The sequence below is a fragment of the Myodes glareolus genome, chromosome X, assembly GCF_982192425.1.
Source record: "Myodes glareolus chromosome X, mMyoGla1.1, whole genome shotgun sequence".
NCBI lineage: Eukaryota > Metazoa > Chordata > Mammalia > Rodentia > Cricetidae > Myodes > Myodes glareolus.
The window spans coordinates 20,928,805-20,941,394 of NC_142053.1; the positions used below are offsets into that span (position 1 = coordinate 20,928,805).

The window sequence follows — 12,590 nt, forward strand, 5'->3', positions numbered from 1 at the left end:
AGAGGTGATAGTGCAACATAAAGGAGAGTAAGAAGGCTCAGCCAAGGGGGGGTGGGTGTTAACTTGAGTAGCCAGGTGGTCCTCAATGGGTAACACCTTAGGGAGGAAAGGGCTCAGCAGGTATTCTTGACACTGCAACTACAAATGGCAACACCTGGCCATGAAGAACGAAATGAGAAAACAGAAATGAAATGCTTTTAATAAACTAGGAAGTTCTAGGACTGTGGCACTTTTTTTACTTAGTTACATTTGTTTTGTCAGATTAGTAGGTGCGTGCAGCCACACTTGTGATGGTGGGAGGACAACCTGCTGATCCATCCCACCAGTTTGACCGCAGCAAGTTCTTACTTGGTATTTAAAGCTCCCTACTTCATATCTCATTACAGTAGAAAGGCAAATAGGACTTTGGGCTTAAAATTTTTCTTTTACTCCCAAAACCCAAAACAATATTGTATTGTTATTGTTCTTTGGTTAATAAAGCTTTATCTACACAAAGAAGGTAATAGGACATGTCTGAAAACAAACTTGTAGATCAAATTGCAGTCTGAACAACCTCTCAGAAATCCAAGAGTCGTGTTCTTTTAACAGAAGAATGTATAGTAAATAGTACTGAGTGTCTGTAATTTACAATCTCAAGGAGCTTCCCTAAATCTACCAAATCATTCTATCAGATAACCATTACTTGCAATATTCGGGGAGGATTACAGTTACATTAGCTACTAAAACTTAAGGAAAAGGTAACCAATGGAAAACTGTATCAAGTTAATTTATAGGGAAATGATAGGCACGTAGAGTTCTATAAGAGACAGACCTTAGTTTAAGAACTCTTACATTAAAGAACTCAAAAAGCGGTAATTTTTTAGACTTTATTTATTTGCATTTAAAAGAAACTGTTGACAACGATTCACTAAACTAATCCAAGTGGGAAAATACAGTCAACACTGCTGAAACATACGTTTATTCCACTGAGTAAAACTTCTAAGATGGTTACTGACATGAAACTGAGTGTTTCAGACTGTTCTAAACACATGGTGGTATAATTAACAATATTCAATCACATCTTTCTTTCCTGAATATATAAAAACTAAAATACCAATTAAAAAACTAATATATCTTCTCTTTAAATGCTTCTTACACATATAATCTCAGTCTTATTTAACAGTGGTAATTTAAGAGATTATTTTGTTCACAAGGTACGTGACAATCTACCAAAGAGAACCAATAGTTGGCCTATAGGTTCATAGTGCAAATAAAAACTTTAAGAATGCAGCAACTGACATTTCTAAAAATAAAAAAAAACATAAAATTCTTATAAGGTTCATGCAAAAAGTTTTCCTAAGCAGATAGCCGCAGAACTAGAATGCTTCCTAATTTGACTGGCAACATCAATGGGATTCCTTATGTTTTGCAGATTTCAACTTGAACTCGTCTTAGGCCTTGTATTTGGCTTTTCCAGTTTCACTAATGACACAAACATGCTATAAAATAAAAGAAATTCATATTAGAAAAATGTATTCTGGAGAGGCAAGAACAGCATTAGAGAATACTATTACATTGTCTGGGTTCCTACCAAACAAGGTAATTTGGAACAGGAACTTGAAGAGAACACATTTTGAAAACAAAGCAGAAATATGTTCCATTAGTGTGCTTTTTTTCTTTCTTAATATGTAACTTTGAAAAACATATAAAGCTGAGCATTGACGGCATATCAAAATGGGGCCAGTGTACCCAGGTGATGGCACAAGCCTTTAATCCCAGCACTGGAGAGGCAGAGGCACATGGATCTCTGTGAGTTTGAGGGAGTTCCAGGACAGTAAGAGCTATACAGAGAAACCCTGTCTCAAAGAACCCCTCCCAAAAAAATAGGATTCAGGGTAAGTAATTTTTAAAAAAGATGAAATAAAACCCGCATTTTAGATAATGCTATTCATGTAGTCTTCTTAACTACTCCTGGACCATGAGTTCATACACTCACCTGAGGGACTCTTGCCTCCAGAGTGGGAAGCAGGTATCTGAAGTAGAGTCAATTACAAGATTTAAACAGAATTGTTTATTTCTCACTTATGACCATCTTTATCATGTAACAGTGAGACAGTTACTGTATATTAAAGCTGTTCCGCTATTTCAGCCAGCAAGAAGTGTCACCCTAACCTGGCCACGTTCCAGTTCTAAGGACATCTGCACTTGAACTACAGCTTTGTGACTAATGGGAACCAGCAGTCTGGTCAAATTACAAGGTGCTCGGAGAAAACAATTCTTCCCTTTCCTAAATTTTTATGTAGGTTTTTGAAAAATGAGAGTGAGTAAAAAAAGAAGCATTACTTACATTCAAATCCCTGAAGTACTCATTATAGTCAAGGGCATATCCAACAACAAACTTGTCTGGAATTTCAAATCCAACAACTGTAAAGAATCACAGTTTACTATTTAGATACAAAAAAACAGCACTTTCAAATTCAATACTTGCAAATATGTCTTCTTTACAAATGTTCTCTAAAGTAACTCTAAGACATTTCATAGTCAATTTTTTCAGCTATAAGATGGAAAAATGATTGACCAAAGAGCATCTACTTACAGTCCGGCCTATACCCAACACTTCGAGAAGTCCTTTTCACCAGCAAGCTGTTAATTACAAATATTACATGTGAGATATGGAAAGACAACAGAGCATTACAAAAGAAAACAGTGTTCTTAAGTAGTACCATCTACATTTAGAATATGGCTAGCTTTGCATACTCATAGGAAGACAGAAACGGAGAGCTAAATCAGAGTTCACATGAAAGACAAAGACCTGACTGATCTCTACCTGGAAGCTGGCAAGATGTTTCTAAAAGCAGAATACTAACACTCACTTGTCTGTTGAAACACAGCTACTGAGGAGGATGAATGGGCGGGGGTGCCAATAAGCAAAGATGAAAATATAAGGGATCTAGATCCATAATCCTTGAAATACAACCCCTAAACTTTAAAGGGCATGGGTAAGAAATGCTCTTTCATCAAAACTTTTAATAACTGTCTCACAAACGGGAACTTTAGCCTGCGAAACAAATGCATTTAAAAAACCTTTTTTTCCCCCCAGTGGAGATTGAACCCAGAGACTTGATTATCAAACCAAGACACAGACACTGATGAACTAAGTGACTGCGTGAAGATTTCACCAATTTTATATAAATTCATCTCTTTCTGTGTAGTTCAGGCAATTTTAATCACATGTGAATTTATCTAATCACTACCATAATCAAGATACTTTGAATCATGCAAAGCTCCCTCGTATATTCCCTTAACCCCTGGCAACCCCTAATCTGTTCTCATCTGTATGACTTTGCCATTTCAAAGTAGGTTATATAAGTAGAATCATACAGTTTTATTACTTTGCTTTGGGGGGGGTGTCTTATAATACCCTTGAAAAAATACGGGATTTTAGGTATGTCGAAACAGGGGCAGGTAAGCAAGTCGTTTAAACAGAGCAAAACACCTGCTTTAAGTGCTGCTTAAAGTGTACAGCTCCAGTAAGAGTCTGGACTGTTGTATACCACTAGTTCCTCTTTACTGCTGATTTGATGGTATAGGTGTACTACAGTTTTATTAAAATTTTGTTGCTTCTAATTCTGGGCTATCACAAATGATGTTATGAACATTCACATGTACAGATTTGAGTAGGGAGGTATGAGACAGGCATGAAAGCTCAGGCTGAGTGTCTCAAATTCAATGTGATCCTCCTGCCTCCTCTTTCCAAATGCTGGGATCACAGGGGTGAACCAACAAACCTGGCTATCAACATGTATTTTCCCTTCTAAGGGATAAGCACTCAGCACAAATTGCAAGGCCTTCTGGTAGTTATGTGTGCAGCTTTTTTCTTTCTTCTCTCTCTCTCTCTCTCTTTTTTGGTTTTTCGAAACAGGGTTTCTCTGTAGCTTTGGAGTCTGTCCTGGTACTAGCTCTTATAGCCTAGGCTGGCCTTGAACTCACTGAGATCTGCCTGTCTCTCCCTCCCGAGTGCTGGGATTAAAGGCGCATGCCACCACCAGTCAACAGTTTTTAAAAAAACTGTTTTCTAGAGTGGTCATACTATCTTATATTCATATCACATAACAACTTTCTAATTTTTATTTTGGGGAAAACAAAACAAAACACTTGTGTAAGACAACTACATTATAAAAAAAAAGACAAAAAAATGAGGTACATTTCCACCATCTATCAGAAAAGTTCATGAGCATAAACTCCTCAATATGCTTCATTAAAATTAGAGATTCAAAGACTTTACTCAGACAATTTGATCCTTTAAAAAAACTTTGTAAAAGCCAGTTACTTGGTCAACAGAGATGGCTCAGTGGGTAAGACTATTGCTGCCAAGTCTGCCAACCCACCACCACCCAGGAATAACAAGGTAAAGAGAATCAACTCCCCCATGCTGTTCTCCGACCTACACAAGTACATGTGCCACATGCCCATATCCCTGCCACAATAAATAAATGTAATTAAAAAATTTTAAGAATATGTTAATCAATCATTCAGGGGGAAAAAAAGACATGAACTTTCTTCTACATAAAAACCACTGATTAGTAGTCAAAGATTTTTTAAATCAAAATGAAATTGTAAAAATAAAAACAAAGCAAAATGTAACAGCAACAAAATAAAAATGATGTTACTTTTAGCAACACCAAAATCTAACTTAAAATAACAGAAGCATCAACTGAGCAGGTTCCCTGTATTCAAATCATCTCCCTACAGCTTATTAACTGTGTCTGTGGGCAATTCCCAATGCCTCAACATTCTCGTCTGTAAAGTGGAGATAACAAATGCTGTAGGATCAAACTATAACTAAGGCTAAAAACAGAAAGAACTATAAAAGCAAAAGCCAAATATCCAAGTATATAGCAAGGAAGATGTGGGACTGCTTCAGAAACAGGAAGCAGGCATTGTAAAATTTCAATGACAAACAGGAAGCCTTATCCATCACTCAACTCCAGGAGATCCAGATGTTCAGGGTCCACCCCTTGTGGGTATCACCTTTGGTATCACTGATTTCCATTTCACAAGGTGATTCTAGATCCTCTCATGCTACTCAGCACAAGTTTGACATAAATAACATGCCACAAAACCAACTGTTACTTGACTCTACATATGTGTTGAGAGTTCTGTATCTAAAAACTCGTGTATCAAGTTGGTCTGCAAGCCACAGGCACCAGAGTTTGCCTCTTCAATATTCACCTGAAAAGCTGGCCATGGCTGTATGTGTTGTGACTCCAGAGCTGTGAGGTTCGAGACAGATTCAAAAGCTCACCCACCAAACAGCCTGTATTGCTAAAACTTTGAACTTACAGCTCAGCTAGAGACCCTGTCTCAGGCAACAGAGGAAGATATCCAGTCCTGCTCTGGACTTTGCATATGTGCACATGTGTACTCACCTATACACTGCACATAACACACACACATCCAACTATACTAAAAACATAAATATTTTCCTACATGACTCAGCATAATTATTTACATGACATTAACACTGTAATAGGTATTAAAGTATATGGAAGAATATGCATAGGTTCTGTGCACACACTCTTGACATTCAAAAATTAAATTATATTTATTTTATTTGTATGTGGGTTGGGGTCATGTGTCATGGTATATACACGGATGTCAGAGGGAAATTTTTAGGAGTCAGCTCTCTCCTCTCACCATGTGGGTCCTGCGGTTTGAACTCAGGTTATCAGGCTTGGCAGTAGATGACTTCACCCACTGAGCCATCTCACCAGCCCTTCTGATATTTTTTTCTCATGAAGGACTTGAATATCTAGGGAGCTTAGTGTCTGCGGTGGTTCTGAATCCAAGGAATTGTATCTACTGCATTAGACAAGGAGTTGACTATAATGAAGGTCTTTATTAACACACAATAAAATTACAAAGGATACTGTCTAAGTTTTAAGATTACATTACTTTTTAATGATAAAATGAGAGCTGAAAGCATTTCTCCTTACAAAGAAGCAACTACTCAGTGCTCCAGATGAAGAAAACATTCTACTTTAAAATGTCATACATACCTTGCGACCTTAACCATTTTGGGGTTGTACTGCTTGACCAAGGAAAGCAAAGTCTGCATTGTTTTACCAGTGTCAATTATATCCTTTCGAAAAGAAAAGAGACAATTAATGGTAAATAAAACCAGCACAATTTTAAAATCAGAGTCATTATACAAACACAAAATATTAGAGCCCCAATGTTCTGGTATTCCATGGCACAACGGCATCATTTTTTCAGCACATACAAAAAAACCTAACAATTCACACACAGAGATAGTCTGGAAGTTGTAACCCATCTGGCTTGCAGCAAGTAGTGGGAATGTCAGTCCTACAACTAGATTGCACAGGTGTAGCAAGGAAAAAACAATGACTTGAAATGGTTGCATGTAAACACTGCACACATACACAAATATTTCTGTTGTTTTTCACACAGGGTCTAGTTGGCTCATGTTGGTGGCCTTAAACTCAAGATCCTCTTGCTTTAGACTCCTGACAGCAAGGATGACAGACATAAAACACCATGTTTAATTCTGTAAAAGTATATTGAATTTTTTTCTTTGTAATTTCAAGATAGGGACTCTTTCATCCAAAATTCTGATACTGTGAGAAAAGGTTTTGTATTATGTTTTAAGGCATCCAAATTACTAAGTTTTACTATATAAAATGACTTTATCAGGGGTAAAGCATCTGTTTAAGATCCGCAGGGCCACAAATCTCTATACTATACTATTAAAAAAAAACAGTATCAGAAAATAAATAAAACTCCATAAAGTAACGTGAACCACAAGAAATATCAGGGCTAGAGACTTGTGAAAATGAATATTCTATGGTGTGGCAGGCAGAATACTGATGGGCACCAGAATTACTGCCCCCTAAAGTACACACTGGAAGAACTTTTCCCTCTTGGAGATGATCGGGATCCATGAAGGTAACAAGATATAGAATAATTTCAGCAGGCTAAAAAGAGAATTCTCCTGCTGATTTCGAAGAAGTGAGCTGTCATGCTAGGAGAAGTCTGTGTAGTAGGACATGAGGGATGATCTTGTAGATGAGAGCCAACGTTGGCCATTAGGCAGGGAGAAATCTGTCCCTCATTTGGACAGTCACACAAGGAACTATATGGAGCTATATCATCCTGAGTACATTTTTATTTGTGCGGTGTGTGTATATACACACCTGCTATGGTTCAAAGCCAGCCTGGTCTACATAGCTAGTTTCAGGACAGCCAGGGCTACATAGTGAGACCCTACCTTAAAAAAATAAGAAAATAAGTGAAAGAAGCCAGACACAAAATGCAATTACTATGTAATTCCATTTATATGATAAGTCCTCAATAGACAAATCTTAGAAAGTGGAGACGGTGAAGGAAGAAATAAGAAATGAAGGCTAATGGGACTGATTTTCTCTGTAGGGAAATGAAGATGTTTTTATAGCGTTACTTAAAAAAATAAGTAAGGGCCACCTAGATGGCTTGGTGGGGAACGCCATTTGCCATGTAAGTCTAGTGGCCTAAATTCAACCCCCAGTTTCCACGTAAAAGGTAGAAGGAAAGAACCTATTATACAGTTGTCTTCTGACCTCCATGAGCATACTGTGGTACATTCACCCATGCAAACTTTTTTTTCAAGATAAAGGCACTCTGTGTAGGTTTCTCTGCCTTGGAACTCAATTTGTAGTCCAGACAGGCCTTGAACTCATGGAGATCTGCCTGCCTGCCTGCCTCTACCTTCCAAATGCTGGGATTAAAGACTTGTGCCACTACTACTTGGCAACAAACTTTTGCTGTTGTTTTGTTTTTGTTTTCTGGTTTTTTGGTTTTGGTTTTTCGAGACAGGGTTTCTCTGTGTAACAGCCCTAGCTGTCCTGGAACTAGCTCTAATAGATCAGGCTGGCCTCAAACTCACAGAAATCCATCTGCCTCTGTCTCCCAAGTGCCGGGATTAAAGGTATGTACCACCACCGCCTGGCAACAAACATTTTTCATTAAAGAAAAGTCAAAGGTGGTGGATAAGTACAAGGAAACAATGTTTTCTGACACCGTACAGCAGTTGTACTTATCAGAGCTGAGAAAGCATATACAAAACTGGTGCGGGGTCAGGCCAGACAAAATCCCAGTGTGGAGAGAGGAGGTGGGCATCATGTCTTGCCTTCAGTGAAGGAGCTATTAGCAACTGATAGCTGCTGTGAGAGGAGAGTCAGTTTTCTTTAAGGACATGGCTCCTGGTGGGTTGACCACTCTAGCGAAGGCCACACATCCAAGAGCAGCACCTAACTGTGCTGTTGGATTTTTAAAAAAGACACAAAAAGTTGGGTAGATAGGGAAGGGTGGACATCTGAGAGGAGTGGGAAGAGGGAGTGAACATAATCAAAATGCACTGCACTAAATTCTCAAAGAACTAAATAAAGAGAAAAAATTTAGAAAAGAAATACTAATTGAACAATGGTGGGATACACCTGTAATTCTATCATGTGAGGAACATGAGTCCAAAGTCAGCACAGGTTGCACAATGGGTTCAAAGCCAGCTTGGAGGTCAGAACAACTGTAACGGTAGCATTCAGAGGGCAGAGGCAGGTCATCCTGGTCCACACTGTGAGACCCAGTCCAGAAGAGGATACACTAAGACCTAGTGTCATAAAAGAAAAAAAGCCATCTGTACAAGATCCTGTTGAAGGAAAGAAGGAAGGATAGAGGGAAGGAGGGAGCAGAAATGGAATAAGGGAAAGAGAGGGAGGGAAGGGATGAAGATGATATGATGGTAGATGCCTGTAATTCCAGCACTTGACTTGGGAGGTGCAGGCAGGTAGATGGGAGTTAAGAGTTCAGCCTGGGTATTTAGCTACCTCTTTTTCAAACAAACAAAAAACAAAAAGAACTGAGGGTGAAGCCTAGTGGTAGAACATTTGCTTAGCATGCTCTGGGTTTGATTCCTAGCGTCACATATAAAAACAAAGAAATAAAATTTCCTTTGTTAAAAAACCAAATATAGAAAAAAAACAAAACAAATGCAGGTCGGAAAGGTGGTTCGGTGGTTAAGATTACACTAGCTGTGTAATCATGAGGACTGGAGTTTGGATCTCAGTACTCACATAAAAACCCAGATGCAACCCAGGTCTGAGAAGGCAAGAAGTGAGAGGATTGCTGGAGTTTGCTGGCTTCTAGCATATGTAAGAAAATGCGAGCCCCAGATTCAGAGAGAGACCCTGTCTCAAATGAATAGACAGTGCAACAGAAAGGGCACACACACATGCTCTCTGGTCTCTGTATCTGTGCACAGGCACGCATACTTGCATATACACTCAAGACATACAAAACACATGCACAAAAATAAATATTACAAAAAGCACAAAGAAACAAAGAGATTACAAAAACGAATAAGCAACTAGGGGCAGAAAAATGATAGAAAAATGTTCTGGAAAATATGGAAAGTATAAAGAAAATGAAAAATAATGGAAACAAGGTTGGTTATGTATTCTGAAACCACATTGAAAAACCTATTAAAATGTTTACTGAAGAATTGAGGATTAGCATCAGGGTAGAAGGATGATCACAAATAGGTATACAGAGTTCAGTAAGGCAGACAGATATGAAATAGGGAGGCCACAAAAAATAAAATGTGTGTAGGCTGTTAGACAATGATAAGTAAAAAAGTACTGAAAGAGATAGGAAGTTGACATGGAAATGTAAGATTTTATGTAGGATAGGCAAAGAAGGTCTTAATAAGAAAGTGACTGCTTAGTAAATAGATGGTTCTTAAAGCTTAGCATGCCTCACAATCAGCTCAAGGTTTGCTCAAGAAAAGCTCACTGGTTTTCATCAGTATATCTTTGGCTGATGCTTTTGGTTTTTAGGGATCACACTGAAAAGCAATGGGCTTCAGAAAGTGATGGTTTGAGTCTTACTCCACTCACTTCCTGGTAACTTGGCAATCTGTTTGCCCTTCCTGTGCTTGTTTCTACATCATTTACAGTAGCTAATTGGCAAAGTGAGCACTGGATAAACTTTACTGATACTATATACAAAATACTCAAAGACATAATAGCAAAGAGAAAATAACACATGAACTATAAATATAAGAATATTTGATTCTCATATTATTTAAGATAAAATAAGAATCTTATGATGTTTCATAAAATAAAATGTAGGATAGTAAATCACATATATACACATACCCCTCTATATAGTTATAGCTAGTTTTAAAAGAAAAAAATCAAAACCAAAAGAAAGTGTGTAACTTTTTCATGAGCAGCATATAACATCATTTATCCTTTTTTGTTTGTGCTTTTGTTGTTGTTATTTTGTTGTTTTTAAAAACAAGGACTCTCTGGTTTCAAACTTATTATGTAACTCAGACTAACCTAAGCAGAATTCAAGATCCTCCTGAGTATGTGCAATTCCAGGCATGTCATACTGTACATGATTTCTCTTTGTTTTTAGAAAACACAAGTCCCCATTAAAACAAAAAGATTTTTATCCCTGGCTTACCTTTATTACAATACATGCTAATTTAGAAAATTTTAAACAGTATATTAAAAGTAAATGCAGAACTTACTTCAACAATCAAGACATTCTAGGAGAAAAAAAGAAATGAAAATTAGTATATGAAGTAAGATATATTTCCAATTATCAGTGAAATCATATAACAAACTCTAAGAAATTACCCAAACTCTTGCTTATAATTATTTGATTATACAGAATCCTATTTGAAACAAGTGTGCTATTAGAACTTAGAACTCCTTCATATTAAATCTTTCATAAAGAATATTTGACCCATATGTTCATTTTTAATATATAAAAAAGCTTTTAATCCTTAACACAATTCTGTGAAATTTTTCTGGATCTCAGTGTCCCACATGTAAACTGAGAAACCTGAACCAGCTGGCCTTTTATGTATCTTGACTCTAATATTCCAAGAACTGCAATCTGTACAAATGCCTCCCAAAATCAGGTATTTAACATAACTGAGAATGCAATTAGTATTTTATTTTTACCTCAAGTTAAAACTAGAATGGTTGCACACATATCTGAGGGACTACACTAAAGAAAAATACCAATACTTCCTCTTACCATAAACCCTTAAACCCATTCCAATCCACTCTTCTCTTTTCCTTTACTCTGTAGCCCAGGCTGGCCTAGAACTCATTATGTAGTCCACTCTGGCCTCAAACTGTATTTTGTAAACTATGCTAAGATTTATTTGAATAGCTACATTGTTTTAAATCAGTATATTAATGTATTTTCAGTTTACTTAGAATTTATATAGACCTCATAATAAAAACATAGTTATGTTATTCTTTTCTTTTACTCTGTAGCCCAGGCTGGCCTAGAACTCATTATGTAGCCAACTCTGGCCTCAAACTGGCAGCAACATTCCTGTTTTAGTCTACTGAATGTTAAGATTACAGTTGTGATTTACCATGCCTGGGTCCTCACTCACCCCACTTTCTGTGTTTATGCTAGTTGAAAGAACAAGACAGCAGTTCACATGCCTACAATACTCACTGCACAGATTTATTCTATACTGTTCATCTATAGCTCTCAATGCACTCTGTCAAACAACCATAAATCAGAATTTTAAAGTCCTCTATATTATTCTAAGCTAGTGGTTATCAAGGTAGAATACATAGCATCTACTGGGTTTCATGAAAATTTGACCTTTTCACCTTGTGGTGGTCTGAATGAGAATGCCCCCCATAGGCTCTTACATTTGAATGTTTGGTCCCTAGTTACTGGAACTGCTTTGGGAAAGATTAGTCAGTGTGGCCTTGTTGGCGGGTGTGTGTTACTGGGAGTGGGCCCTGATGCTTCAAAAGTCCATGCCAGCCCCAGTCTTTAGTATTCTCTGCATCCAATTTGCAGATAAAATACAAGCTCTCAGCTACTGCTCCAGTGTCATGCTGTCAGCATGTCACCATGTTCCCACCCCACCCCCCAGGATGCTCATAGACACACCCTCTGAAACTGTAACCATGCTCCCAATTAAATGTTTTCTTTTATAAGTTGCCTTGGTCATGGTGGGTCTTCAAAGCACTAGAAAAGTAACTACAGACATACTTCCTTTTATTTAACCTACAGTGTTAAATACTTTACAACATAAATTACTATCAAACTCATACATAATTTACAAATACATATGCTGTGGGTAAATCCTTGAAAAACTGTTTTGTGACTGGGTATGATAATCAAAGTTTGGAGAATCACAGCTTATGCATTAAAAGTAAATTGTAACCAAGAAAAATTCTAATATGTCCATGTCTCAAAGCAGTTTATCATATAAGGCAGTATCTCATAGTCCTGCACGAGTCTTAAGAATAGAATCAAGCAAGGTTAGCCCAGAACTTCTGGAAAGCAATTCACAACTGCAACCTATTCTATAGATAATAAAAAGGTCACTTTAAAGTAAAGCTCAGGATATGCATAGAAAATAAAACAGACATTAAAAATTTGGGGCAATCTAGAGGCACAGAGTACAGAACAAATTAATTACATTGATTTATTCAAATTGTGGTTCTTTCATCTAATAGTGACTAAACGTCAACATCCTACTATATGGAAAGGGTATGATGACTCTCTTA

At 37.3% G+C, this 12,590-nt stretch overlaps 1 protein-coding gene across 1 annotated transcript in view; it reads right to left on the bottom strand.

Annotated features, from left to right (window-relative positions):
- Nucleotides 1–852: 852 nt before the first annotated feature.
- Hprt1 (hypoxanthine phosphoribosyltransferase 1) overlaps nucleotides 853–12,590 on the bottom strand; it is a 40,437-nt gene continuing 28,699 nt past the window's right edge. Inside the window, exons 5-9 of the mRNA XM_048450327.3 lie at nucleotides 10,568–10,585; nucleotides 6,039–6,121; nucleotides 2,576–2,622; nucleotides 2,327–2,403; nucleotides 853–1,478 (exon numbers count right to left, since the gene is read on the bottom strand). Of these exons, the coding sequence (XP_048306284.1) occupies nucleotides 1,431–1,478; nucleotides 2,327–2,403; nucleotides 2,576–2,622; nucleotides 6,039–6,121; nucleotides 10,568–10,585 (273 nt within the window). The 3' untranslated portion in view covers nucleotides 853–1,430. The remainder of the gene's footprint in view (nucleotides 1,479–2,326; nucleotides 2,404–2,575; nucleotides 2,623–6,038; nucleotides 6,122–10,567; nucleotides 10,586–12,590) is intronic.